Source organism: Pongo pygmaeus, chromosome 19 (genome assembly GCF_028885625.2).
Source record: "Pongo pygmaeus isolate AG05252 chromosome 19, NHGRI_mPonPyg2-v2.0_pri, whole genome shotgun sequence".
Taxonomy (NCBI): Eukaryota; Metazoa; Chordata; class Mammalia; order Primates; family Hominidae; genus Pongo; species Pongo pygmaeus.
The window spans coordinates 73,557,761-73,585,286 of NC_072392.2; the positions used below are offsets into that span (position 1 = coordinate 73,557,761).

The 27,526-nt window shown below is 53.0% G+C and overlaps 1 protein-coding gene across 6 annotated transcripts; it reads right to left on the reverse strand.

The window, feature by feature from the left end:
- Nucleotides 1-485: 485 nt before the first annotated feature.
- On the reverse strand, nt 486-26,314 carry TNS4 (tensin 4). Of its 6 annotated transcripts, none has more exons than XM_063656885.1 (14): nt 26,225-26,304; nt 24,020-24,172; nt 20,660-21,193; nt 13,232-13,655; nt 11,723-12,144; nt 9,595-9,681; nt 9,157-9,282; nt 7,013-7,105; nt 6,819-6,896; nt 5,398-5,466; nt 4,375-4,543; nt 3,250-3,318; nt 2,977-3,003; nt 486-2,400 (listed from the first exon to the last, which is right to left on the reverse strand). In XM_063656885.1, the coding sequence occupies exons 3-14, from the start codon at nt 21,096-21,098 to the stop codon at nt 2,259-2,261; spliced, it is 2,145 nt and encodes a 714-aa protein (XP_063512955.1). In that variant the 5' UTR covers nt 21,099-21,193; nt 24,020-24,172; nt 26,225-26,304; the 3' UTR covers nt 486-2,258. The 6 variants fall into 6 exon arrangements, with proteins under 6 accessions (XP_063512955.1, XP_054313972.2, XP_054313971.2 ...); XM_054457997.2 differs by having other exon boundaries at nt 11,723-12,147; nt 26,225-26,303; XM_054457996.2 differs by lacking the exon at nt 24,020-24,172 and having other exon boundaries at nt 11,723-12,147; nt 26,225-26,314.
- Between the last annotated feature and the right edge of the window lie 1,212 nt (nt 26,315-27,526).

The window sequence follows — 27,526 nt, forward strand, 5'->3', positions numbered from 1 at the left end:
TTACAGGTGCGAGCCACCACACCCGACCACAGTCCAGTTCTTCAGGGCGGAGCTGGCAGCTCTGGGGCCATCTGGGTTCGGGGACTCTTCCGGACTCCTCTTGAGGAGTTCATGTTTTGCCCGCCTCTCCTTGCCTCTCAGTGGGGGCTGAGTGAGACCTTGGAATCCGTCAGGGGCACCGTACACACTCACTTTGGGCCCTGGGAAATCACAATCCTTCTGTTTCCCTGGCAGAGTGGCAGGAAAGAGATGATGAAGAAAGAAGAACAAGCATGTTGGGCGTGTGGGGGACACAGAGTGGTTTAAGCAATGGTTTACAAAGTGGAAGCCTGCTGAGCCCGTAGTGCCGTGGCCAGGGGTGTGGGAGGGAGTGTGGCACACCTGGTCTCCCCTAAGACACAGTCACGCCCTCCCAAGTCAGGCCCCCTTCTCTGTTCAGGTCTGCATCTCCGAGGGCACAGCCCTGACTGCCTCAGAACTGACTGTTTCGCAAAGACAAACATTTTATTTTTCATGATAGGAGCTGTAGCGGAGTATATGGGGGCCTCTGCCAGCCCCCAGGCTGGGACTGGGGCCTGTGACCTTGAGAACCTCATCTCACATTCTGCAGACTTTGGCGGCGGGGCAGTGCTCGACCACCGGCTGGGAGGGCTGGTCTCAGCCTCTCCCGCAGGCCCAGGGCTGAAATCATAACCATCAGGCCCAGCCTTGGCCAAAGATAATGCAACTTTGGCAGGGCTGGCTGCTGGGAGGGGGCAGGCACTTGCTCCTCGTAGAGCAAGAGTGGGTTTCTTCCCTGACCCTCCCTTCCACCCCGGTAGTGTGGTTTCCTTAGGAACTCAGGCCTGCAGGAGAAAAGATTCCAGCTTCTGGAGGCTGGGTGGGGGTGGGGGTGGGGGTGGGATAGAGCCCAGCTCCTCCAAGCCTCTTAGGGAAGCGGCCTCTTTGCATTCTTGACTCTCTGCTGCCCCCGTGTGGCTGTGAGGCTGGTTGAAGCCACATAGCAGTAGAGGGGCGTGTGTGTGTGTGTGTGTGTGTGTGTGTGTGTGTGTGTGTGTGTGTGTGTGTGTGTGTGTGTGTGTGTGTGTGTGTGTGTGTGTGTGGAGCGTGGGTTGGGGGAGGGCTCAGCAAGACAAGAGCTGAGGCAGAATCACAGAGGGATGGTCCTTATCTCTGCCCCCACCGCCTAATATGCAACATTAGGGCAGCTACGATACCAGCTTTGGAATACTCACCTATCAAGGAATGGAAAGAAGCTGGGCCCGGTGGCTTGCGCCTGTAATCCCAGCACTTTGGGAGGCTGAAGCAGGTGGATTACCTGAGGTCAGGAGTTCAAGACCAGCCTGGCCAATATGGTGAAACTCTGTCACTACTAAAAATACAAAATTAGCTGGGTGAGTGGCACATGCCTGTAATCCCAGCTACTCGGGAGCCTGAGGCAGGATAATTGCTTGAACCTGGGAGGTGGAGGTTGCAGTGAGCCTAGATCACACCACTGCAGTTCAGCCTGGGTGACAGTGAGACTCCATCTCAAAAAAATAAAAAATAAAAAAGAAGTGGGAAGAAAAGATGGGGTGATACTCATCTGCAGAGGGGTGCAGGACAGCTGGGTCTCCTCTGACCATGGGGACAAGTTCCCCCTGCTGAGCTGCCCTAAATGCCACACCCAGCTTGGCCTGCAGCATCCTGGCTGGGTGGACCCAAAAAGCCACCCAGAAAGTGGGAAAAGGAACAGAGGAACAGATATGGAAGGAAATAGAGTCTATCCATTCCCGTTTTGTAGTCAATTCTTGACCATCACCAGCTGCAAGCCAGGAGCCCCGTGGGTCACCGCCAGGCACCTGCTGTCTGCCATGAAGCAGGGGCTGCAGGTCTCTCGCTCAGACTGTTGTGTCAGCAGAGCCCAGGTCGATGGGGTCAGAGGGTCCTTGGAAGTTATTTTCATGCAGGGGTCTTCAGAGGTGTGCATGCTTCAGAATCATGGAGGAGCATGTTCAAATGCCCACCAGCATCTGAGAACAGCTGATCTTGTCTATTGGTCTCCTTCTATGGTTGAGCAAACTGAGGCCCGGGGGCTCTGGATGATGGTGACTGCTGAAGGCCATAGCAGGTTCAAGGGTGTCAGCTTGATGCCAATCCCCCTAGTCTCATAGATTGGTCTGTCAATATGGCCACAAGCCACACCCATTCAGGGGGTGGAGGGGGGCTCCTTGGCGAGCCCCTGGAGGTGTTGGTTAGGTGCACAGGCAGTCTCTCCCCTACATCCTTTCTGCGTCCTGCAGCAGAGCAGTCACCAGGCTGATGACCTGCGAGGCTGGCTGGACCGTGTCATACTCCGCAAAGAGGTGGCACACGTTCTCCTGAGGCTCTGTCTGGCTCTTGGCCACAAACCCAAAGATCCTGGTGGGGGAGGGCAGTCTGAGTAAGGGGTGGGACCCAGGGAGGCATCAGGCTGGTGGGAATGGGGTGGTGGGAGGCCCTCAGCCTGCACCTCATTCCTCCCTGCCCTCCCTTAGCCAGTTGACTCCAGCACCTCCTTATGATGGGGCTCCCTGAGGAAGGAGATGCCTCTCCCATCAGACTGGGAGATTTCCAAGTTCAAGCTCTGGGTTTCCTTTGTTTTGAGTGGGGGCTCCTTGAGGACAGGACCTGTGCATTCCCCATTAGAGTGGAAGCTCCCTGAGAGCAAGGATGCATCTTGATCATCAGACTGGGACATTCCAATAGCCTGAGGCTCCCTGAAGTTAGAGCCTGTGCCTCTTGCAGAAGATTGAGGGATCCCAGGCTCATGTCACCCCCATCAGCCCAGAGGCTCTGAGGGCAGTCAAAGTCTTTCCCATCAGATGGGAGCTCCCTGAGGACCAGGGCCTGTGTCCTCATCAACACTTTGGACTATTAAAGTCAGAATGGTGCCTCTTTCCTTCTGCAGTTCCCTCCCCATGTTGGGTTTGGGGCCCTGAGACAGGAAGGCCTTACCAGGAGGGTTTGCAGTACTTCTGCCACCTGTAGGAAAAGAACATGATACTGAGTAATGAGGCTTCGCTCCGTGCCACAGGACCCTGGAGGAGCAGCAGGACTGGCCAGCTGCGTCCCCGCCCCACCACGCCCCACCCTACCCTCATTCTGTCACCCTGACCCCTTGAGGTTCACAGGCTCCCTCTGGGATCCCAGTCCCAGAGTCAGCAGGACACCTTGGTGGGCAGCTGGGCCCTGGACGGCCTTCTTAGTTTGGCCCAGCCTTGAACTTACTTCCGTTGCTCAGGGTCCATACCACAGAAGCGGAGGGTGGTGAGTGGGTAATGGCGCCGGAAAAACATCCTAGAAGGAGGGGGGGGAGAGAAGGGAAGCGATGAGAGCCTGTCCCAGTGTCACCCTGCCTCCAGCATCTCTCGTTCCCCCCAAGCTCAGGTGCCCTGTCCTCCAAGAAGTCTCTGGGTTAGACCTCGATGACCGCTATGGCCTTTCCCACTGGGGGCCCTGGCGCCCCGCTCCTGCCTTTCTCCTTTCATGGGGCTTGTCTGCCTGTGTCTTACACTCTGGGGTTTTCTATCACATCCCTACCACGCCATTTAACTTTTTTTTGGCCCCTAACTTTCTGAGGACACGAATTACGTCTTGGTCATCTCTTGTTTCTCCCTGTGAAGTGCTCAGCCCTGGATCAGGCTCCTGTTAGACTGTGAGATCCGAGCCTGGGGAAGGAATGATCTCATTCCTCTCTGGGTCCCAGTGGTCAGCCAGAGTCTGGCCTAGGGAAGATGTTCCATCAATGGGTGCGGGAATAATCAGCACCCATGAATACTAGTTAACTCCATTCCCTTCCTTCCTTCCTTCCTTCCTTCCTCCCTTCCTTCCTTCCTTTCTTTTTTGAGATGGAGTTTCACTCTGTCACCCAGGCTGGAGTGCAATGGCGTGATCTCAGCTCACTACAACCTCCGCCTCCTGGGTTCAAGCAATTCTCCTGCCTCAGCCCCCCAAGTAGCTGGGATTACAGGTGCATGCCACCATGCCCGGCTAATTTTGTATTTTTAGTAGAGACGGGGTTTCACCATGTTGACCAGGCTGGTCTCAAACTCCTGACCTCAGGTGATCTGCCCGCCTTGGCCTCCCAAAGTGCTGGGATTACAGGCATGAGCCACCACACCAGGCCCCCGTTAACTCTATTTTCATCAGTCACGATGAACAGGGGCTTTGGCAGTGGAGTGAGGCCTGGAGGAGGCAGGGAAGCTGCCTGGAGTCACTCAGCACATCACTGGCCCCACTGGGTCATCCAGAACCCTGAACTCGACCTTCATCCCTGATCCATGGCTGTCTCGGCTATCCCTTCCAGCTCTACTCCGCCATCCCCACAGCCCCAGGGCAAGGGAAGGCCCTTACTTCCTCTGGACATCAGTCAGGGTGATGCCCTGCTCTGTGACTTTGAAGTGGACCACGGTGGGTGTGGGGAGGACGTCCCTCTCAAAGGTGGTGGAGATGGCCTTCTGCACGGCGAGGGTTCCGGTCAGGGTCTCCACGCTCACTGAGCTCAGGTACAGGGTGTGGCAGCCTGTGGGAGGCAGACATTGCGCTGGGGCCACTGACCCAGGGCCCAGGTTCTCCCTCTGCCCAGGGCCAGGGGAGGGGGTGAGTCTCCTGTTTAGGAATCCAGTAGAGCTCCTCTTAGAGCCATCCAACAGAAAGTGGGTGTGTGGGTGATCACAGTTTGAGGCCAACCCCAGAGGGCTTTGGGATCTTCTGTGGCTTTGCATCGCCCTGGCCCCTGGCCCTCCAGCATGGGGCAGGGGAGGGGAAGTTGCCCTGTGTGTAGAGGTGCCCAGGAAAACGTCCTTCTGTCCACACTTAACTGCTGCCCTCCTCCCCACACCTCCACCTTCAAGGTCTTGGTTCATTGGCAACGGTGGGGACAGAAGACAAGAATGGGGAGGGAAATTATTCGTGCTCAAGGCATAGAGCAGGAACAGTCACTGAGACAAGTGCTGATGTGTGCTGGCCTCTGGGAGTGTGGGTCAGGGACCTTTCCCCTGGTGAAGGCTCCAGGACTCAGACCTGACACCCCATAGAGGATCCCGGACCCAGAACCACCTCCAGGGCAGGTTTCTCAGACCCAGAGAGACCCTAGCACGTGTGCATGTGCCCGTGTGTGTGCAGGAGGGACTGTAAGTTCTGCTGCTCCCCCCACCCCCCACCCCGCCCCACTTCCCTGCTGGCCTCTCATCTTCTGTTTTACAGGGGTGATGGGGAGGGGGTGTGGCACCTTGTTAAAGATGCAGAAACAAAGCTGAGATGGGAAACACGTGCGGGCCTGTGTGTGTGTGCGTGCATGCATGCGTGTGTGCAGGGTTGGGAGGTGCCCTCTTGGGGCACAGCCAAGCTTGGCGCCTCCCTTCCTGTACCACTCACCCGCAGATTTCTTCTGGCAGGAGGCTGGGCTGTCTGTAGAGTCTGAGGCCCCATCTGCACCTCCCAGTTCTGAGCCAAGGCAAAGAAACAGGTCCCCCAAAGGGGCGGGGGTGGAGTGAATGGACCCCTCTCACAGGAACAGGCCTCATGAATCCCTTTGAAGATCTCCCACCTCCACCCCCATCTCCAGGAAGTGACTCAAACCAGGTGTGATTACCGTAATTAGGCAAACAGGCCACTTTGGGCTCCCTAAATGCTTAGTTTGCAACCCTTTTGATCTCTTCATCCCCTCCTCGTCCCCCCACCTCCTAGATGGCTGCCATGATCTTGTCCTCACAGGCCCCTGACCTCCTCACTTCTTTTGGACCCTGTCCCAACCCCTGACCTGTCTTTGCAGAAAGCGAGGAGGCTCTCACCATCGCTCCTCTGAGGCTCCCTTGCCCTGATGCCCTTCCCAGAAACAGCCCTTCTCGAGCTTCTCCTGCACACCCCTGAGATGATCTATTCCATCTGAGCTGCCCCCCTACCTGGCTGTATGCTCTGGATAGGGCATGCTGATCTGGGTTCAAGGTCTGACTCTGTGGGCCTTTGGGCAAATTACTTAACATCTAGAACCCTCATTTTCTTTTCCTTCCTTTCCTTCCTTCTTTCTCTCTTTCTTTCTTTCTTAGATGAAGTCTCGCTCTGTCGCTCTGTCACCCAGGCTAGAGTACAGTAATGCGATCTTAGCTCACTGCCACCTCTGCCTCCCCGGCTCAAGTGATTCTCCTGCCTCAGCCTCCTGAGTAGCTGGGATTACAGGCGCCCACCACCACGCCTGGCTAAATTTTTGTATTTTTAGTAGAGATGGGGTTTCACCATGTTGGCCAGGCTGGTCTCGAACTCCTGACCTCAAGTGATCCGCCCACCTCAGCCTCTCGAAGTGCTGGGATTACAGGTGTGAGTCACCGCACCCAGCCCTTATTTTCTTATCTGTGAAATGGGGATGATAACAGTAAAGTCTACTTCACAAGCTTGTAGTGAAGCATGAATGGTGAGTGAGTGCTCAACAAATGCTGGACCTGGAAAGAGAAAACCTCTCCAAACTATTTGATTTAGGCTCTTTCATCCTCTCAAAGCAGGCTGCTATGTATCCAACATCCATTCTATGCCAGGCATTGCGCTAAGAGCCTTGCCCGAGCTATCTCATTCAGTCTGCACAGCAATCCTATAAGTAGGTACGATGAGGAAACTGAGGCTCAGAGAGGTCAACATTCTCAAATTTTCACAGCTAGGAGGTGGAGATGTTGAGCGACTCCAGTGCAGGCAGTTTTAAACATGACACTAAAATAATCCACCAACAGGGTAGGAGTGAACCCCATTTCTAGTGAGAACAAACAGGTCCCCCACCTTGGCATTGCCTCTTTGGGGCCCAGACCCACCTCTCTGTGGGATGGTGAGTTTGCAGGGCAGGGCCAGGGCCATGATGGAATGCTGGCACACGAAGGCAGAGAGGCTTCCTGAAAGGTAGCAAGCAGCCCTGCATGAGCAGAGCTTCCCTAGCCCACCCCTGAGCTCAGAACGGAGACTTCGCTGGCCCCCATCCCGGGGGAGCCTGGAGGCTGGGGAGTCTCACCAAAGTAGGGCTCCTCATCTGCTCCTTTGACATGCACTCCTTTGGCAGACGACTCGATGAGGAAGTGTCGGATAAGGTCATTGCTGTCCTCGCCTGGACAGAGAAGAAGAAAGAGTGCATTTGGATAGAATTCCACCTCGTGGCCGGGCACGGTGGCTCACGCCTGTAATCCCAGCACTTTGGGAGGCCGAGGCGGGCAGATCACTTGAGGTCAGGAGTTCGAGATCAGCCTGACTGACATGGTAAAATCCGGTCTCTACTAAAGATACAAAAAAAAAAAAAAAAAAAAGCCAGGTGTGGTTCACATGTCTGTAGTCCCAGCTACCCGGGAGGCTGAGGCAGGAGAAGCGCTTGAACCTGGGAGGCAGAGGTTGCAGTGAGCCGAGATTGTGCCACTGCACTCCAGCCTGGGTGACAGAGTGAGACTCTGTCTCGCCAGAAAAAAAAAATTCCACCTTGTCCATCCCCCTGCATCTCCCTCCCACAGAGGAGGTGCCAACACATCTGCTCAATGGCTCCAGCTACACCCTCTTCAGGAAACCTTTCTCTTCTTCTTTTTTTGGGGGTAGGGTGGGGAAAATTTTCTGTTGGTCAAGAGTTATCAGGGATTTTTTTTTTTTTTTTTTTTTAGACAGAGTCTTGCTCTGTCTCTTAGACTGGAGTGCAGCGGCATGATCTCGGCTTACTGCGGCCTCAACCTCCTGGGCTTAAGGAATCCTCCCACCTCAGCTTCCTGAGTTGCTGAGACTACAGGCGTGCCCCATCATGTCGGGCTAATTCTTTTGTAGAGACAAGGTCTCACTATTTTGCTCAGGCTGGTCTCAAACTCCTGAGCTCAAGCAGTTCTCCTGCTTCGGCCTAGGGATTATTTTATTTTATTTTTTTTAGACAGGGTCTGATTCTTTGGTCCAGGAAGGAGTGCAGTGGTGTGATCATGGCTCCCTGCAGCCTCAAAGACCTCCTGGGTTCAAGTGATTCTCCTGCCTCAGGCTCCCAAGCACCTGGGACTACAGGTGTGCTCCACCACACCTGGGTAATTTTTGTAGAGACGGGGTTTTGCCATGTTGCTCAAGCTGGTCTCAGATTCCTGGGCTCAAGCAATCCTCCTGCCTTGGCCTCCCAAAGTTCTGGGATTACTGGCGTGAGCTACTGTGCCTGGCAAGGACACTTCTTAATTATTTAGATAAATGTCGACTCTTTGGTCTGGTTTCTGTCTCCCCCTGCCCACCAGGTCATCTCTGCTGGAGCCACGCTGGCCCCGGGGGTGGGGAGGTAAAAAATGACCTTCTGACTCCTTTCCACCAGTCCACAGTGTCCTCCTCAGTCTGGGCTCATTGCCTCTTGCAAGGCATCCTTTATAAGTAACACCCTCCCCAGAGGTCACTTTCTTATTGTGGCAGTGAGGCATACTGTCAAGAACACAAGGCTGGGTGTTTCATCCTCCCTTCATCACTTAATTGCTCTGAGGTCATTAAGTAACTCTGGGAGGCTCCGTTACCTCATCCGTTAAATAAGAGGGTGCAATCCTGGGATCTGAGTGAGGCCTATGACCCAGGTACCTTGTACTGTAATCATCTGTTTTCATCTGTCTCCCTAGTGAGGTGGCGTCTGTGTCTGATGCCTCTGTATCTCTGCTGCCTCACACAGTGCCTGGTGTGTGGTGATGCTCCATAGATGTTTGCTATCAAATGAGCGTGGGAGACCACGAGGAAGCATATAAGCTATTACACACACATGTGCTGAGCTAGTACACACACGTGGTAAGCTATCACCCGTGAGATAAGCTAGCTACGTGTGTAATCACACATTAGGTTCCCTGGAAATGAGTCCAGTTTGACTCCAAAGAGAGCAGCCTAGACGGGGCTAGGACCCTCCTCCTTCTCTCCTACCACCAGGAAAAAGCAGGGAAGTGGGGGTGGGGCTCGGGAAGGCAGAAGCATGCAGGCTTGCTGTGAAAAGCGTTTTTCAGGGTGCCTTGGGGCTGGAGGGCATTGGGGAGAACACTGGGGTGGACGCTCCTCCTAGGAGCTGTTATAAGACTGGCGCCATGTCACCCTGAAAGCTAGTGCCAGAGCCAGGACTGGAACCTACCACACCCTGCTGCCTCAGTGAGACCTTGAGTGAGCACAGAGACAGACGCATACCTGGTCGATTCTGGGCAGATGCAGGAACCTCCTGCACCTTCAGGGCCAGGCCGAAAGAGCCTCGGTATGAAGAGCTGTCCCTTATGACAAAAGTTCCTGGCTCCTCCTTCCTCAGCAGCTCGATTGCTGGAACAATCCTTGAGTCAGAGATGGACACCACCCCACCTGGACACCCTCTGTCCCCAGCCCCGTAGGTCTTCACAGAGCAGATGTTACAGAGTCACCTTTTGTCCCCAGGAAGTTCTTTCTACTGTCAAATCTCCACCATTCTTGCTGTGGTCCCTACTTCCTCGGGAGCTTATGAGGTGAGCAGGACACCCCCCTCCCCTGCTTCCCAGGACCCACTATTTGCCATTCCTTAACTGTAACCCAGGGCCCTGCCTGATGCAAAGTGCAAGACCCAGACCCTATTCTGGGGTCGCTCGTGCTTCCTTTTACCTTGCTCTCGGGTGATGTTTGGCTTAAACCAGTATTTAGATGTGTCCATCACGAACTTCATGGTGGGCTGCATGTCCCTGGCGGGACCTGGAGACAGACAGAGAAGGGGGACCCTGTAGGCTGGACAGATGGGAGCTGAGGGATGTTCACCAGAGAAGGCTGGAGACCGTTCCCTACTCTATTGCCCCAAGGTTTCATTCAACCACCATCCCAGACCCTAACCCCATTGTATCTCCAAACTGCCTACAATGAGGGAAAATCAAACAGAAGGATGCCAGGATTTGGTGCATCTAGAACTCAGAAGTGCCTTTGTATCCTTGGTAATGAATAAAAAATGAATAGATACAACCTCAGTTTAAGTAGAAATGGTTTCTCAAATCTAGTGTTGAGTCCCCTGGTGAGGACTGAAATAAGAGATAAACAAGGAATTCTCAAATGCATCATGTTTGATATCACATTCTCCTCCGTCTTCAGAATCCTAAGAATTCCTTAGGGGAATATTGAGCTTGGAAAAGAAAATGGCAGAAAATGTGAAGGAGAGGAAAATAGCAGATCTGGGCAGAAAAACATGCCCCTGGGAGGTGGGAGCCTGGGTCTTGACTCTGATATGGGATAACTGAAGCTCAGAGGGGACCAAGAGGACTAAACAACTTCTGAGGGTCTTTAATGTTCCAGTAGTCTATGGAATTAAAATGAATTTTGTTTTAGGAATATTTTGCAGGATTTGATAAGATCTGGGGGTATACTTAGTGATATTATGGGACCAAAGCAGGATGGGAATATCACTAGGCTAAGTAAATGTGCTCTTTGGGATGCCAAAATGGCCATTTCCCTGGGTCCCTAAGGCAGACAGCAGTAGCTGTCAACCTTGGCGACTTGAAAAGGAGTGTTGTGACCAGTTACTCCCAAGTAACTCATTCAAAAAAAGTACTGAAATCTGCAAATGATTTGTCCTAGGAAAGCGATCAGGGCAGATGCAAAGGCACGCCAGAAGTGTCATTTTCTCCTGCTTACCTCCACATGGCTTTGTGAGTGGGAGTGAGCAGTGGGCTATAGTAAACATTCCACCCCCACCCACTCTGGAGTCGCCTTGATGCCTGTGAGTGTCATGGCCAAGTGGGGGCTGAGAAGCCCCCCGATGGCCGAGGGAGGGGGAACAGGGGGTTGGCAGGGGACTCTGCTCATGGGAGAGGCATCCACAGGGTGCTAGAGCTTAGCTTCTGGGTTTACTGCTGTAGATTCTGGTTGATTTTGTTCTCCTTGGACGCCTGTGGTCTCAGACTCCGGGAAGGAGGGTGTTTGCTGTTTTGTGGTTTTCAGCTGTCTGAACTGGAATGCATTGTCTCTATTACCCCATCCACCCCCTCTGTGTTCTCGTCATCCACGAACGTCAGAGTCAGAACTGACTCGCCCTCTTGCTCTCCTTGAGTTAGTCATCAAGCACGTCCTGAGGGTCGCCTGGTTCTGTCCTCTCTCCTCCACCCCCACTGCCCCACCCCGGTTCAGGCTCCTGCTATCTGTTGAGCTGCCAGGGTGATCCATTGAGCGTGCACCTCTGACCCCATCACTCTCCTGTGTGAAGCTCTCTGATGGTACCCTATTGCTTAAAAGGCAAATTCCATTTTTTTTTTTTTTTAGCTTGGCATTTAAGGCCTTTCACAATCTGGTTTCAAATTACTCTCAATGACTTGAACCTGCACCCAACATTCCGGCATTTTCTGAACATGCCATGCGCTTCCACACCTTCATGACTGTGGACCCCCTGCTTTCTCTGCTGGGAATGCCTTTCCTCTCCTTCTCTGGCCACAAACTTCTGATCCACTTCCCAGATCCAGCTCGGATGTCGCTTCCTCTATTCTCCAGACTGAAAGAATCATTCCTTCAGCTTTGGCCCATATGATTGAGAATATCTCTTTACTTCCGCGTTTATCCTACCCTACCATGATGATTTGTTTTTGTCTCTTTCTAAACTGTGTCCCTCTGTGTGTCCTCACTACCTGGCATAGTGCTGGACACACAATAATTGCTCAATAAATGTGTTGACTAGCTGTTGTAGAAACCCACTGGCACTTTGTCTATTCCCCCGAGCCAAACCTTACATTGCTTCAAATATTGGTTTACGACGTACCCTCTGGGCATGTGGTGAAGGGGGCATCTGACAGGGTCTGGCTGTGGCTCCTGGTGGCTGGATAGGGGTTGCTGGGAGAAGCAGCTCCAGGTTGAACAGAGTTCTGGTGTCCTGGGGTCCGCTGGAGTGGAGAAGACCCTGGTTCTGGGCAGCCGTTGATCAGCACAATAGGTATGTCCACCATGGAGTTGGTGATGGATGGGGGGCAGCTGCTGGCATGTTCTTTGGCCAGTGGTGGAGAGTGGGGTGCTCTGGGTTGGCCCATGGTTAGGGTGGGGTTTCTGGGAGCCTGGAAGTCACTGGGTCTCGTACACAGGGACACTGAGCCAAGGCTGTGGAGGCTGGAGGAAGAGCTGGCTGGACTTTCCAAGGATCTGGAAGATGACTGATGGCTGGAGTTGCTGGAGTGCAGGAGGGACTGGCTGCTGCAGCGGGAGAGAGAGTCAGACAGGGTGTTAGGGCAACAGGTGGCTCAGGGGCTAGAGCCAGGCTCCAGATCTGGTGATCTGGGTTCCCGTGGCTTTGGCCAAATAGAACACTGCATACCCCACCCCCTATAGCCCACAGCAAAGTGCACGCCTGCCTAATCCTCAAGGGATGGTAAGGATACAGAAATGTCCTTGGATGGTAGGGTCTTTGGTCACTTAAAGTAGCCAACGAGCAGACCCCTGCAGGCTTTGGGCATAGGCTGGCCCACATTCCGTCTGCCTTCCCAGCCAGGCTGTTCTGACTGAGCTGTCAGATCAGGACCCCCTCAGGCCCCCATGACTCCCAGGAGCCCTGCAGATGGGCTGGACCTACCCTGGACCACACCATGGCTGAAGCAGAGGGAACTCCCCAGCTGCAGGAGAAGGCCAGCTTCACATCCAGCCAGACTTCTCCCTGAGCTCAGGGGCCTGTGCCAGTGGGCACGGCTGTGGAATCCCCAGCCTCTGTGCCAGGGACTGCCTTGGCCAGTGGCTTTGGAGTTGGAGTGGGAAGCAGAGTCCTGCGGTTCGGTCTTCCTGGGGCAGAATGGGTGTGCATGTGCCTGCAGTTCTGCTGTGAGGTCTATAGAGAACTGAGCTGGGATGATTGTGATTCCCAGGCAGGGCTGCCTCCCTCCTTTGCTAGGTTTTGCCAGCAACAGAGGAAGGAACCTTTTTATTCCTAAATAGTTCATCTCAGGCCCCCCAATTCTATTTATAGCCCTGTGTTTTGGGGTTTTAAAAAACCTTCCTTGAGATGGGTTGTATGAGGGCTGGAAAGGATATAGATGAGCCTCATTAAGGCAAGAGCTCTTTTCCCAAAAGGTAGATGTAAGTCAAGACTTTTTATATTGAATTGTATTCTAAATGCTTGAGGACAGCTGGAGATCTGAATGGCTGTAAAAGCAAACATTCTGCATGCCCAGATTTTGCTCAGACAGAGCAGGGTCCCTTTCAATGATTTTAGGGGGTGCGTGTGTGCGTGTGCCTGTGTGTGTGTGTGTGTGTGTGTGTGTGCAATGTTAGAAGCTACAGAACCTACCTTCCAAACATATAGCTGACATCAGACACTGGGCTGGCTGACAGCACAGAGATCCTGCTGCCCCGCTGTGGGGCCAGGCCTCCCAGCTGCTTCTCCAGTCTTGGAGAAGCCACCAGCGGGGAGCCCAAGCCATGGGGGCTCAAGGCCTTGCTCCCCATGCAAGGGATTGAGATGCTGGGGGAATTTGGGGGTTGAGGGGAGAGACCCTCTGAGGGGGGCAGAGGGCGCTGGTGCCCCCTGCCCTGGTTCCCAGAGAAGATGAGGCTCTCACTGCTGCTTCGTGTCTCTCGGGGGACGTCTCTGGAAAGGAGGAGGCCACCACTGCGAGGGGAGCCGAAGGGCGGGGTGACAGAGGGGCTGGAGCAGCACTGGGGGCCATTGTGGCACCTTGATCTGGCGGAGGTCACCTCGATGTACTTTATGTCTTTGGGGGAGAAAAGCAGAGCATTGGTGAAATTCGGGAGCCTGGACTCATAGAACAGAGAGGCTGGAAGTGTCCTCAAGGCCATTCTGTCCCCCCTCTTTTATAGAGATGAGGAAACCAAGGCCCAGAGAGGAGAGCCCAACTCCATCTTCAGGGCCCAGTTCCAAAGTCACCCTCCCTCCCTGTGACAACTTCCCTTGGATGAGGAGATGCAGTAGAGGACCCAGGCCTTGGAATCAGACAGACCCAGGCTTCAGATCTGGCTCTGCCACTTATTTTCTGAGAGAGTTTGGCCAAAAGACTTCACCACCTAGGGCCTCAGATTCCACACCTGTAAAGTGGGGCAACTGCATCCAGCCTCTTGGTGTTACAAAAAGGATGAAGTAAAACTCATGTAGGCAGCACAGCACTGTTCCCGGCACAGAGCAGGTGCTTAAAAACTGGGCAACCCTCTCCTTTGTCTGTGCCCTGTTCCTAGGTTGAAATGGCCACTTGATGGGTTGTACCAGTGACACTTTCTGATGCCTCTGCTACTCAGGATGTGTGAAAGTGGTTTCTCTGAGGCTGGGCGTGGTGGCTCACACCTGGAATCCCAGCACTTTGGGAGGCCTAGGCGGGTGGATCACCTGAGGTCAGGAGTTCAAGACCAGCCTGGCCAACATGGCAAACCCCATCTCTACCAAAAATACAAAAATTAGCCGGGCACCTGTAATCCCAGCTACTTGGGAGGCTGAGGTACGAGAATCGCTTGAACCCGGGAGGCAGAGGTTGCAGTGAGCCGAGATTGCACCACTGCACTCCAGCCTGGGTGACAAGAGTGAAGCCCTATCTCCAAAAAAAAAAAAAAAAAAAAAAAGGAAGTGTTTTCTCTGTACCTGCAATGAACGCAGGGATTCTCAAGCTTGGTTACACATTAGACTCACCCCAGGCTGCGCCTCATGCCAATTAGATTAAACTCTCCAGGGGGTGAACCCAGGCCTCAGTTTTGTTTGTTTTCCAGTTTTTCAGGTGAGTCCAGTAGAACATGAATGGCCCAGCAGGACCATATCACCTGGGCTCCACCCCTACAGAAACATAAACTGCATTTTAGCGAGGCCACCCAGGGCATGTGAATATGCTGTGGAGTCTGAGAACCCTGCTTTGGAGCAGGCACTCCCTGAGCACAGGGCTTGCTGCATTCTTGAGCTATGGATCTCCTGGGGATCGTAGCTGGTACACAGGGGTCACCCAACACACCCCAGGCTGCCGACGCGCTCCAGCGCTCTTTCCACTCCCCGGTCGGGGCACCCAGGACTCTTGGGATTCTGAGGCCTTGTTCCTCTCCCGAGGTCGGCCTTGGAGTGGGCTGCTCTGAGGTTCTCCCCATGGTGAGGATGAACACCCTTCCTCCTGACCTGGGGGAAGGGAATTGTCCTTGGTGCTGTTCCAGCAAAGCTGGAGGAAGGCGGGGGTTAATGAGCTGCTCCTTTCTGAAGAGTGTGAGTCTTGCATCTGGCTTCCTGGGATGGAGGCTGGGGAAATTGGGGAGAACGTGCACCCTCAGCTCCCACCTGCCTGGGGCCCTGGCACATGCACTGTTCCTCCCCATTATGACTGTGGAGCCCCAGCCTGCCCCAGCCCGCTCCTGGGTAGGGCCATCTGGCCCTGCTCACGGTTACTGCCTCTGTCTGAGCCTGCTTGGGCCACGGTGGGGGTGGGGAGTTACAGCAGATGAGCAAGGGCTGGCAGCTGACTGGGGCTTGCTGCTCAGTGGGTGGAGGAAGAGCCTGGCTTTGTAGCAAAACAAACCTGGGGTGAGTCCTGGCTTTGCTGCTTTTCAGCCAAGGGCATTGTATAACTTTCCTAACGTCTCTGAGCCTCAGTTTCCTTATCTGCAAAGTGAGGATCTGAAACCAGTCTTCCAAGGTTGTGATGAGGATGAAATACAATAGCCTGGAGCCTGGCCCATGGTGAGGCTCCAGAGAGGAGCATTTCCTACCTGCCTGCTTTTTGGGGGCAGTATTGGCCAAATGGAGCCCTTTTCTGGCTAAGGTGGGGATCTCTCTGCTTAGAAAGATGACTGCAAGATGAGAGTCTTTGGGGCACTGTATTGTGGGCTCTGGAAGAAAAGAGATCTTGAAATAGGTTGGATTCTTCTGGAAGGCTGGAAAGCACAACTTCAATTTTTATAGGACTTTATAGTGTTTACACCCATAATCTCCTCTGAACCTTATAATAGCCCTTGAGCAGGGCAGGCATTATTTTTTTACAGAGGAGGAAACTGAGGCTTGGAGAAGAGTGGGGATGGAGCTAACAGTGTACAACGATGTTTCATAGAGACTGGTCTTTATTGAGTGCAATGTGCCAGGACCACCACGAACATGTTGCTTGTATTAGCTCCTTTAACCCTCATGACAACTCTATGGAAGCAGGGGATATTATTAATGCCCATATAACAGATGGGAAATCTGGAAGGCTCAGAAAGGTGAAGTGAGTTATCCAATGCTGCACAGCCAGGGAGTGTTGTTGAGCTCTGCTTAGGGACTGCTTCTTCCAGGATGAGGAGGGGCGCCTTGGGACCCTGCTCCAAGGCCTTGCCCTGTGAGAAGGTGCTTGGCTGCTTTGGGGAGGGTCTCTTGGCACGGTGAAGCTCTTGGCTCCCTACTCACTGGGCCATTGAAACATCCACCAGGGACCTTGCTGGGGGCGCTGAGTAAGGAGAGCGGGAGGGGAGGGAGGAGCCCCATGCTCACCTCAAGGTGGGTGTGGCTGGGGGGTGGGGTTGGGGCCTCTACCCATCGCAGGGGTGCAGTCGCTGTTTACTGGCCTGTGGGGCAAGTCTGAGCAGTGTTGGGTGGGTGCCGGCGCCAGCCCCAGGCAGGCGGGTGAGTGGAGGGAGGGCGTGTGGGTGAGGGGTGGAGAGACAGTTATTAAACACCCTTCACTTGGGGCTGGTAAACAGCCTTGCCTGGCAGACATTGTTGGAAAATGAAAGTGGGGGGCTTGTTCCAAAGATGGGGTGGGGGGTGTTGGAGAGGATAAAGAAAGGGATATGGTGTTTGCTTCTAGGAACCACATTCCCTGTGGGATGGGGGCCCCCAGGACAAGTTTAAAGGAAGGCAGGGGCAGGGAACCTGGGGAAGGTTTGTGAAGTGCCCAGGAGGTCAAGTCTCAGAAGTGGAGCCTGCAGGCTGCCTCCAAAAGGATGCATTCCGTGATGCCCCAGAGGGCAGAAGACTAGACTTTAGAAAGAAAGGACAGTGGCCTATGGAGCCCAGAACCTGGGATTTGAGGCCTGACCTATCTCTCCCTGGCTGTGTGACTGTGAGCCATCACATACTCACCCCGAGCCTCAGTTTCCTCATCTGTAAAAGGAGATTTCCACTATTTCCTTCAAAAGCCAGACACTGGGATCATGGATTACATGGACTCTTATTTTTTTTTTTTGAGACAGGGTCTCACTCGGTTGCCCAGGCTGGATTGCAGTGGCGGAATCTCGGCTCACTGCAGACTCCACCTCCAAGGCTCAAGTGATTCTCCCACCTCAGCCTCCCAATAGTTGAGACTACAGGTTCGTACCATCACACCCAACTAATTTTTGTATTTTTAGTAGAGATGGGTTTTTGCCATGTTGGCCAGGCTGGTACATGGACTGTTTTTTTTTTTTGTTTTTTTGTTTTGTTTTTAAGCCTGGGCTGGGTGATATGGCTCACGCCTGTAATCCCAGAACTTTGGGAGGCTGAGGAAGGAGGATTGCTTGAGGTAGCCTGGGAAACATGGCGAGACTCCGTCTCTACAAAAAGTTTAAAAATTAGCCGGGTTGGCAGGGCATGGTGGCTCACACCTGTAATCCCAGCACTTTGGGAGGCCAAGGTGGGCGAATCACCGAGGTGGGCGAGGTCAAGAGTTCAAGACCAGCCTGGCCAACATGGTGAAACCCCATCTCTACAAAATACAAAAAAAATTAGCTGGGCATGGTGGTGGGCACCTGTAATCCCTGCTACTCAGGAGTCTGAGGTATGAGAATCGCTTGAACCTGGGAGACAAAACTCCATCACCCACCAAAGAAAAAAAAAAAAAGAAAGAAATTAGCTGGGCGTGGTGACATGTGCCTGTAGTCCCAGCTACTGGGGATGCTGAGGTGGGAGGATTGCTTGAACCCAGGCATTCAAGGCTGCACTCCAGGCTGGGCAACACAACGAGACCCTGTCTCAAAAAAAATGTATGTACATTTAGGGGAAATGTCAATATAGAATTGCCAATGTTTAATTTTTAAATTTTGCCAAGTTAGGACAAAGAGGAACAGTAAATATCTCCTAGCACGGTAATGTCAGAGTGTCTTTCCTTGAACAGCCCAAAAGTAGGAAGGATGAGATTGTAAAATGGCAGGGGATCCTCCACTCTGAATACATTTCGAGGTAAGAGAACTCACCACAACGCTCAGAGTTGTACACTTCTATGGGCCAGTGAGAGCTTTGTCACCAGCAGTAGGGTCTGCGGGGAGGATTTTGGGTGCAGGTGTCTGCTATTCTTAGTGATGGTGGAGAACTTCCCAGTGGGGAGCTGACCTGGCTGGGCTGTCTTAGGAGGTAGTGAGCTCCCAGGCATTGCAGGTGTCCAGGCAGATGTTAGAGGAAGAGATTTTTTTTCTCCATCAGAAGGGGCCAGGGCACAGAGAGGCAGCTTCCTCAGGACCCTCTGGCCACTGCCTGCCTTACATTCCCTGTTCCCCAGAGGTGGGTGGACACATGTTCACAATGGCATGTGGTGCCCAGGGCATCTGTGGATGTGGACCCATGCCATCAGCCCTAAGCTGATCATGAGCCCCTTCCGTGGAGGAAGGGCCTAGTTGTCACCAAACCCCACCCAACATTTGAGGACATTCCACAGGGACTGGTTTTGCCCCAGCTGGCCTTGGACATGTGGAAATCCAGTCCTGGGGCATGAACGGTAAAACCCTGGGCTTGCTCCTGCCAACAGTAATTAGGCCCAAGACGCCTTTCCTGCAGTGACATGCCCATGACTGGCCTGAAGAAATAGGAAGACCCTTGAGGGACAGTTTCTTTAACAGGCCTGGCAGGCAATGCTTGGTGAGAGGGGACAGAGCAGGCAGGAGCCCAGGAGCCCAGGAACCCGGGGTGCGAGAGGGCCTGGGTGCTGGGCTGGCCTCCACCTCAGAGCCCAAACCTGGGGCTAGCCCAACGTGCAACCCCAATGTTTAATAAAAACAGCTACCATTTAGAGTGGCATATAGTGTGCCAGGATTTGTGATAAGCAGCCAAAAAATGTAATTTCTTTCAATCCCCATAACACCCTTTGAGGTAAGAACTCTCATTATCTCCATTTCTCAGATGGGGAATCTGTGACACATAGCAGTAAAGCAAGCAGCTTGTGAAAGCTCTGCCTGACGCCAGCCATTAGGCTAGACTGGCTCCTTACTCAACCCCAGCAACCCCAGCTTTCTCATTTGCAAAACGGAGATAAAATATTCGGCCGGGCGTGGTGGCTCACGCCTGTAATCTCAGCACTTTGGGAGGCTGAGGTGGGTGGATCACTTGAGCTCAGGAGTTCGAGACCAGCCTGGCCAACATGGTGAAACCCTGTCTCTCCTGAAAATACAAAAATTAGCTGGGCATGGTGGCAGGTGCCTGTAATCTCAGCTACTGGGGAGGCTGAGGCAGGAGAATCACTTGAACCTGGGAGGTGGAGGTTGCAGTGAGCTGAGATCATGCTGTTGCACTCCAGCCTGGGTGACAGTGAGACTCCATTGCAAAAAAAAAAAAAGAAAATTCAGCTCAGGGAGTGGATTGAGGGAATTGAAGATTCTACATAAAGTGCTCAGCACAGTGCCTGATATGTGTCCAGTAAGTGTAATATCTTATGGCTCCTATCTCTAATCCTAATCATGAACCTCTTCACCCTTGCTGGTAGTTTAAAGCTTTGGAGGCCTCAGTCTTCCAACCTGTCTAATGGGGCTGCTCCTTGATCCTCATCAAGAGCATACTTGAAACTCTTTGTTCAGGAAACTGAAGCCAGATGTAGGAATTTCCAGGTTCCTTTGGACTCGGCGTTGCCCTGGAATTGGCTTGTATCAGCTGGTTAAGAGCTGATTGTTAAATTTTCAGGATTTTGTCCAGCTAGTTACTAAACCCAGCCATTATGAATAATTACATTATGTACGCTTACAATGAAATAACTTACATTAAAAACAAAGGTAATAATACTCAAAATTCGTCACATCCCAATTATTTTACGACAGTGTCTCCCCACCCTCCATACTATTATCTGTGCTCTCAGGGTTATTTACATCTATTGTGTCGGTGTGGTGGCAATGCTGTGTAACAGCCTGCTACTCCACATGTCTCCAGCTCCTCATTCAGTGACATCATGTTGGTAGCTTGAAACTGGCCATGGCGGGAGAATTTACACTGTGGAAATAGGCAGAAGCTTCAAATCAGCTCCCGCTGCCCCTGCTCCCCAACCAGAGAGCCAGGTAAACATTCACCAGCATACCACTGCTTGAACACTACTGGGTCCTTATCCTAAACAGATGCCCCAATCCTACCATTTCCAGCGTGGGCCTCTCCAAAAAGATACTCCCCTAAACAAGGACAGAAGTCCCGATAGCAATCCTACCAAAATTTCAGGGGGGCCCAGGTTAGGCTCTGAAGTGAGACACCCTAGGACAGTGGGGGTCAGGGATCCACATTTATTGAGCTCTTCCTTATGGGCATGGCACTGCACAAAACACTTTCTATAGGAGCTTATTTAAGTCCTCATAAGATCATAGAAAATTGGTATCTATCACTTTCCAAACTCAGGAACCAAATAGAATTGGCTAGTGAGGGAAACTTGTATTTATCCCCTTTGTGTAGCACAGAAAACAGAGGGGTTAGTAACTTGGTTAGGTTTGCACAGCATCTCCCAACAGGACAGGGTCCCCTTCTCTGTACATAGGAAAATCGTTCTTCCTCATGAGGTCTGGCACCAAGCCCCCCTCCTGGTACTGTGCCCCAAATCCTTACCCAAGGCTTCAGGTTCCTCCTTCTTTCTCATTGACATGGTGCTCTGGACCGGCTCAGCCTGGGAGCCCCCAGTCCCTGGGGGAAGCAGCTGGAAGGTGGGGTCCAGTTCCAGGATCATCTGATTGAGGCTCTCCAGTGAGAAGTCAATGTAGGAGTCAAGGTCCTCTGGGGTCCCCAAGGCCTGCTCACCAGGGGACGGCAGGAAGCAGGTGGCTTTGGCCTCCGCCTGTGGGGCTTGCTGGAGTCGGCCAGGGGGCCCCATGCAGGGCACGGGGGCCATCAGGGCCTGGGCTCCCCAGCCTTCCGTGGTATAGTAAGAACACTGGGGTGGCAGGCTGGGGGTGGGTGCTGGGTGCAGGGTCCTCCTGGGCTCATCACAAGGCACCAAGCTGACAGCATGGCCTCCTGCCAGCAGTGGGCTGGACATCACCTGGGACATGGTGGGGGTGGTGACCTCTGCAGTTTACCTCTGGTTTTCAACCAGCCTCACTGACATCCCAGAGATCTCACTTGCCAACCAGGAGCTCCCAGGATCTGAAAGAGTCCAAGAGTGGGAACGGAGTAACTTCTGTAGGTGAAGCCCCTGCCTCCCACCCTCCATAAAAGGGCTAATTTATTCATTCATTTAAAAGCATGGATGCTGGAGCCAGACCACCTGGGTGTGCAGCCTGGCTCCACCACCTACTAGCTGTATAACCTTGGGCAAGTTAATTGACTTCTCTGTGCCTCAGTTCCCTTGTCTATAAAACAAGTTAATCATTGTAATGTGCTTAGAACAGTGCCTGGCACATAATAAGCATTAAGTAAGTGATCATTCAATAAAATAACTTTAGTAGATGTTTATTGAATATCTACTACATCCCAGGTGTGTTTATTAAGTAAATACTACCTAATGTTTACTGAGTAATTATTATCCACATAAGCTCTGGTATTTTTACATAAAGCCTTTAAAAATCCTTATAACAACTGTATAAGGTAGGTATTATTATCCCATTTTATAGGGAGAGAACTGAGGCACAGAGAGGTAGGTAACTTGCCCAAGGGTCACACTGCCAACAAGTGTAGAGAAGGACTGGGCCCCCGGCTGCCTGATGTCCGAGCACCTGCACTTGGGCCGGTTGGTGAAACAGACAAGTAAGTGGGTGAACAACTATAAGCAGTGTCATGAGGGAGGAGGGGAAGGGACAGTGGACTTTTCTAGTTTAGTGGGGAGGTTAGGGAGGTCTTCCTGGAGGAAGGGACATGCAAAGGGAGATAAGAAGGAAAAGCAAGAGGTAGCTGCGCAAGGTGGGTAGGGATGAGGAGGCATAGAGGAAGGTTTAAGTTAGAGGGGATGGGCTGGGCGTGATGGCTCACACCTGTAATCCCAGCACTTTGGGAGTCTGAGGTGGGCTGATCCCTTGAGGTCAGGAGTTCAAGACCAGCCTGGCGAACACGGTGAAACCCCATCTTTACTAAAAATATAAAAATTAGCTGGCATGATGGCATGTGCCTGTAATTCCAGCTACTCAGGAGGCTGGGGCAGGAGAATTGCCTGAAGCTGGGAGGCAGAGGTTGCAGTGAGCCGAGATCGAGCCAATGCACTGCAGCCTGGACGACAGAGCAAGACTCTGGCTCTAAATAAACAAATAAACAAATAAATAAACAAAGTAGAGGGGACCATTTGTGCAAAAGTCTGGCCGGCAGGGAAGCTCACAAGACACTATTGAGCACCTGAGTAACAGAGCACCTGGGGTGGGTGGAGGAGATGGGGCGGGGGTGGCAGGCTGGCCAGATCCCGTAGGGCCTTGCAGGCTGGGCTCAGGACTGCCAGCTCAACCCTGAGGGCAACAGGGAGGCTCTGAAAAGTTTTGAGCTGGGGAGTGACATCATCAGATGATATTCATTTCCTTGGGGCTCATTTGGGAAAGAGATGTCCCAACCTCCTCATTTTGCTTACTGTGAAAAGTCCTTTCCATTGTCTAACCTTAATGCCACATGCTAATTTCTTGTAGGTGGGGCTTGGTAAGGAGGTAAGAGGTTCTGGGACTGAGGCTGCCGAGAAAACTGTACAGAGCTGCAATGTGCTGGTTGCACTCCCATTGCCTGCTCTGAGCTTTGCTGCCAGTCCCCAGCCCCCACCAACACCCCCAACTCTCTTTCTTCTCATTGCCAAGACGCCTCCTTTATGTCCTGCTTTGGAGTCAGACCTTAGCACTGGAAAAGGTTATCTGAGACTAGCCTGAGAGAAGAGAAAGTGGACTCTGGGATCCGAAGGTTTAGATTTGACTTCTAGTTCAAATAGCTCCTTATGGTGTGACTCTGACCCTGAGTTTCCTCATCTGTGAGATGGGAATGAGAATTCCTGCACCCTCCCAGAGAGTGTTATGGAACCAGTGAGGTGGTCCTTGTGAAGGTAGTTAGGCAATTCTAAATAGTACTTAGAAATAAGGACTTATGGAGTATAACAGCCTCATAATAGTAGCTTCCATTTATTGAGCGCTGACCATGTGCCAAGTAGTTTACATACGAATCACATTGGTAACTCAATCCTCTCACAGCTCTAGGAAGTACTGCACCCTATTGTCAGTCCTCTTGTTTTTTTTTCTTGAGACAAGGTGTCGCTCTGTTGCCCAGGCTAGAGTGCAGTGGCACAGTCATGGCTTACTGCAGCCTTGACCTCCTGGGGCTCAAGCGATTCTCCCAGCTCACCCTCCCGAGTAGCTGGGACTACAGGCTTGTGCCCTATACCCAGCAAATTTTTTGTAGAAAGAGAGTCTCACTTTGTTGCCCAGGCTGGTCTTGAACTCCTGGGCTCAAGTGCTCCTCCTTCCTTGGCCTCCCAAAGTGCTAGGATTACAGGTGTGGGCCGCTGTGCCTGGCCTTATTTATTTATTTTGAGTTGTCAGTCCATTTTACAGATGAAGATACTGAGACTCGGAAAGGTCAAGAAACACGCTTCACATCCAGAAAAATGGTGGAGCTGGAATTCAAACCCAGGTGTGGGATTTTGGAATCTTAATTCCTTATGCTAAGGGAGGAGACCACCCTTCATATTGTCTTATGCACAATTTCTGCCTCCAAAGAAAGAAAAAGTAAAAACTAAAAGGCAGAAATGAAATCCACAAGCAGACAGCCCAGCGCCACACCCTGGGCCTGGTAGTTAAAGATCGACCCTTGACTTAATCGGTTATGTTATCTATAGATTACAGACATTGTATAGAAAAGCACTGTGAAAATCCCTATCCTGTTTTGTTCCGATCTAATTACCAGTGCATGCAGCCCCTAGTCACGTACCCCCTGCTTGCTCAATGGATCACAACCCTCTCACGCGCACCCCCTTAGAGTTGTGAGCCCTTAAAAGGGACAGGAATTGCTCACTCGGGGAGCTCGGCTCTTGAGACAGGAGTCTTGCTGATGCCCCCGGCCGAATAAACCCCTTCCTTCTTTAACTCGGTGTCTGAGGAGTTTTGTCTGCAGCTTGTCCTGCTACAATGGCCACATGGAATTCAAGTGCAGAGGGACACCTGGGATCTAGAGAGGGGGCATGATTGGCTGAAGGTCGCACAGGTTTCATGAGAAAAGCCAGGGCCCCTTCCCCTCTCCCGCCTCCCCCGACCCCCGCAGCTCCAGTAGGTCTGATGCCAGACTTTTCCTTGGCCAGGTCCTGCAGGGGGCGGGGCATCCCGGGCACGGGAAGCTTTCTATAAATGGAAGTGGAAGGGAGCCGGCCTCTGCGCTCCCGCCCTCCCGGGACAGCTGAGGACACAGAGCCGGAACCGCGGCTTTTTCCACACAGGCTCCAAGTGGACTGGGTTTGTTGGGACAGGATCTGGGTGCTCCCTGCAGGGTTTTCTGGCTGTGTCCTGCAGAGGAGGCTGGGGCTGCTGACTTTGCAGAGCTCAAGGAGGGCTGGGTGTCCCCTCGCAAACAGGACCCAGTATACCTGCTTGCTAATTTGGACACAGCTTTTGTGCCACACTGGGCAAGCGTCCTTTCCTCTCTGGGCAGACCTCAGTTGTCCCATCTGTGTGATGGGGATATGATAATAACAGACACTGAACACCTTGCATTTTCTCAACAGTTCTCTGAGGAGGGTGCTATTGCTGCAGGGCTGGAGAGGTTGAGGAATTTGCCCAAGGTCATACAACCCCAACTGTGAATTGGGGTTTAAACCCAGGTGGTCTTGCTCCACGGTCCCACACTTTCAGCCTCTGCTGCTGCTTCGCATATTTAAGAACCCTGTCCACCACTGCCCCTTCTGGGATTCTGGAACCAAGAGGGACAGACCTGGAGCTGAGCAAAGGGCAGGCAGCCCCTACGCTCCTCTTCAGCCTCCCCTCACTTTTAAGGCTCTGCGTCGCCCTTGGATATCCCAGGGCAGGGCTCCATCTTACTCCTGTATTCCTGAATGCTGCCCCCTTCGCGGCCCTGCACACTCCTCTAACTTGCTCTTTCTTGCTGTAAGTGGTGGGGAGAGTCCCTGGGCCCGGGGCTCTGTGTGGTTGGGAGGCACGGGGCGGGGGCAAGGAGGGCTCCAGCCACCTCTGCCCTGTTTGTAGGTGCCCCCTACCCGCTCCCACTTCTGATTCTGACTCAGATCTCTTTCTTTGTTCCCAAGGACTCTGGGGAGTCCTGGCGCCTTGGCAAATCCCCTCTTCCATGTCATTGCCAACCTCTTCTCCTGACTTACTCTCTCCCTACCAGCCCAGGTCAGTGAAGGGAGAGGGTGGGGCAGGGGTAAAGCCTGAGTCTCCCCCAAAGCACTTTGCCTCATTAGCCGAATCTCCACTGCACCCCCTATTTTTGAAAACTGGCTCCCGATCTTCCCATCCCTCCACCCAGACCCGGTGACGCAGGATGTGGACCGCAGGCAGGGACCCACATGACCAGTGAAGGCCAGCCGCCCCACCTCCCATTCCTGCCTATCTCTGAAGTGCCCAGAGCGCTCCCAGAGTGCTGGGAGGCAGGAGGCCTGGGTTCTGTGTCCAGTCCCTTTCCGTGATCTTGGGCAAGCCTCTTCTCCCTGGCCATCAGCTCTCTCATCTATTCGCCGAGGGGCACAGGTTTAGTTCCCTTGAAGTGCTGAACTCTGCGGTCTGTGATCCTGAGACCATCTCTGTCTCATCCATATTCTCCACCCCATTTCTCCCCACCTTCACTCTGAGCCCTGAGAAATGGAGAAGCTGAGAACAAAAGGTTAAATGAGGCTAGGCTCAACGCCTGTAATTCCAGCACTTTGGGAGGCTAAGGTGGGAGGATCACCTGAGGTCAGGAGTTCGAGACCAGCCTGGCCAACATGTTGAAACCCCGTTTCTACTAAACATAAGAAAATTAGCTGGGCATGGTGGCAAACACCTGTAATCCCTGTTACTTGGGAGGCTGAGGCAGGAGAATCGCTTGAACCCTGGAGGCAGATGTTGGCAGTGAGCGGAGATCGCGCCACTGCACTCCAGCCTGGGCGACAGAGCAAGACTCCGTCTCAAAAAAAAAAAAAAAAAAAAAAAAAAAATTAAATGGTTAAATGAATCAGGGCCAGCAAAGGTGCTCCGTGTTCCTCTTTTCTTAAAGAATAAAAGCACCTACCTGGTGTCCACAGGTGGGCAGACTGTTGCGTTCACTACTGGCTCCTGGGACCAAGATGACTCAGAGTCCAGGCGAAGAGTCAGGAGAGGCGCCAGTTCACCTCCAGACCTGCCTTAAAAGCAGCTTGCCCGCCCTCTCTCCTCCCCTCCGGGCGGGCCCTGCACGTGGCCCTGACAGCAGTAGGCCCCACCCCTGCTGGGACCAATGAGCTTAGGTGGGGCTAGCACAGGCAGCAGGAAGGGAAGCAATGGGTGGTGGGTTTGGGGTCTGGGTGTGTGTGAGGGGCTCCCAAGTTCCTGCTTGGGCTTCTCGTGGCACCACATGGCCAGGGAGTCCTTGCTTGGACAGGGCATAGCTAGGATCAAGGTGTGCAGTGGGCACTCCTCAGGTGCTGGCTGGGGCAGAGGCCATGGGTTGGCAGAGCTGGCAGAGAGTGAGGGCCTTGACAAAGCAGGATGCCAGTGAGCAGGAGACCCTCTGCAGCCCCCCTTTGTGCTGGGTCATGCTGCAACAGACACAGGGTAGGGGCCCACTGGAAGTAAGGCTAGGCACGAGCTTGTCTTTTCTTCTTTCTCTCCTTTTACAGTAATGACTCTAGCCTGGGATGGGGCCTCTAACTCAAGGAAAGGAGGCTGAAGTGTCTGGAGGGCTTTGAGAAGGGGCTTATAGCTGTTCCTTCACTCATGGGCTATCTCTGTCCCTCGTCTGGTCTGTGCCCCAGGGTGGAAGTTCCCTGAGGGGAGGACATTGGAGGGTGAGACCAGGAAGCCCAGAAGTCTGGTCTGATAGCTCCTTCTCCATGGTTCCAACTCTCTCCCTGTTCTAGAGGGGCCAGGGGTCCTAGAATGTTGTAAGGGGGTGTTCAGACATGGTGAGGGGAGGGCGTTGATGGCAGAGCCTGGTCTGGGGGCGCTGGTCTGAAGTGAGGGAGCTGGCGAAGTCTCCAGCCCAGGGACTCATGGTGATCCCAGTAGGCTAATCTCAGGGGTGGGTTGCCCCATGCCCCCATTATGCCCAGTGGAAGGGCTTCTGGCCTTACAGTTTTTGATGCCCTGGGGTTTCACTGAGGCGTGGTGAGCTAGTGCATGGGAGGCCGGTGAGCAAAGCTATGGAAAGTTATATAAGGTGCCCGTTCCTGATGGTGACATAAAAGGTGTCCCTAGGTGTCCATGCAGCCTTGTTGGCACATGGCTTGGTGAGCAATTATGTCTTTGGATGAAAAATGTGGTGCTCCTGCCCTGGAGTGGATGTCACTGGACATGGCGGCTTCCCCCATGAGGCTGAGGCTCAGGATTGTGGGAG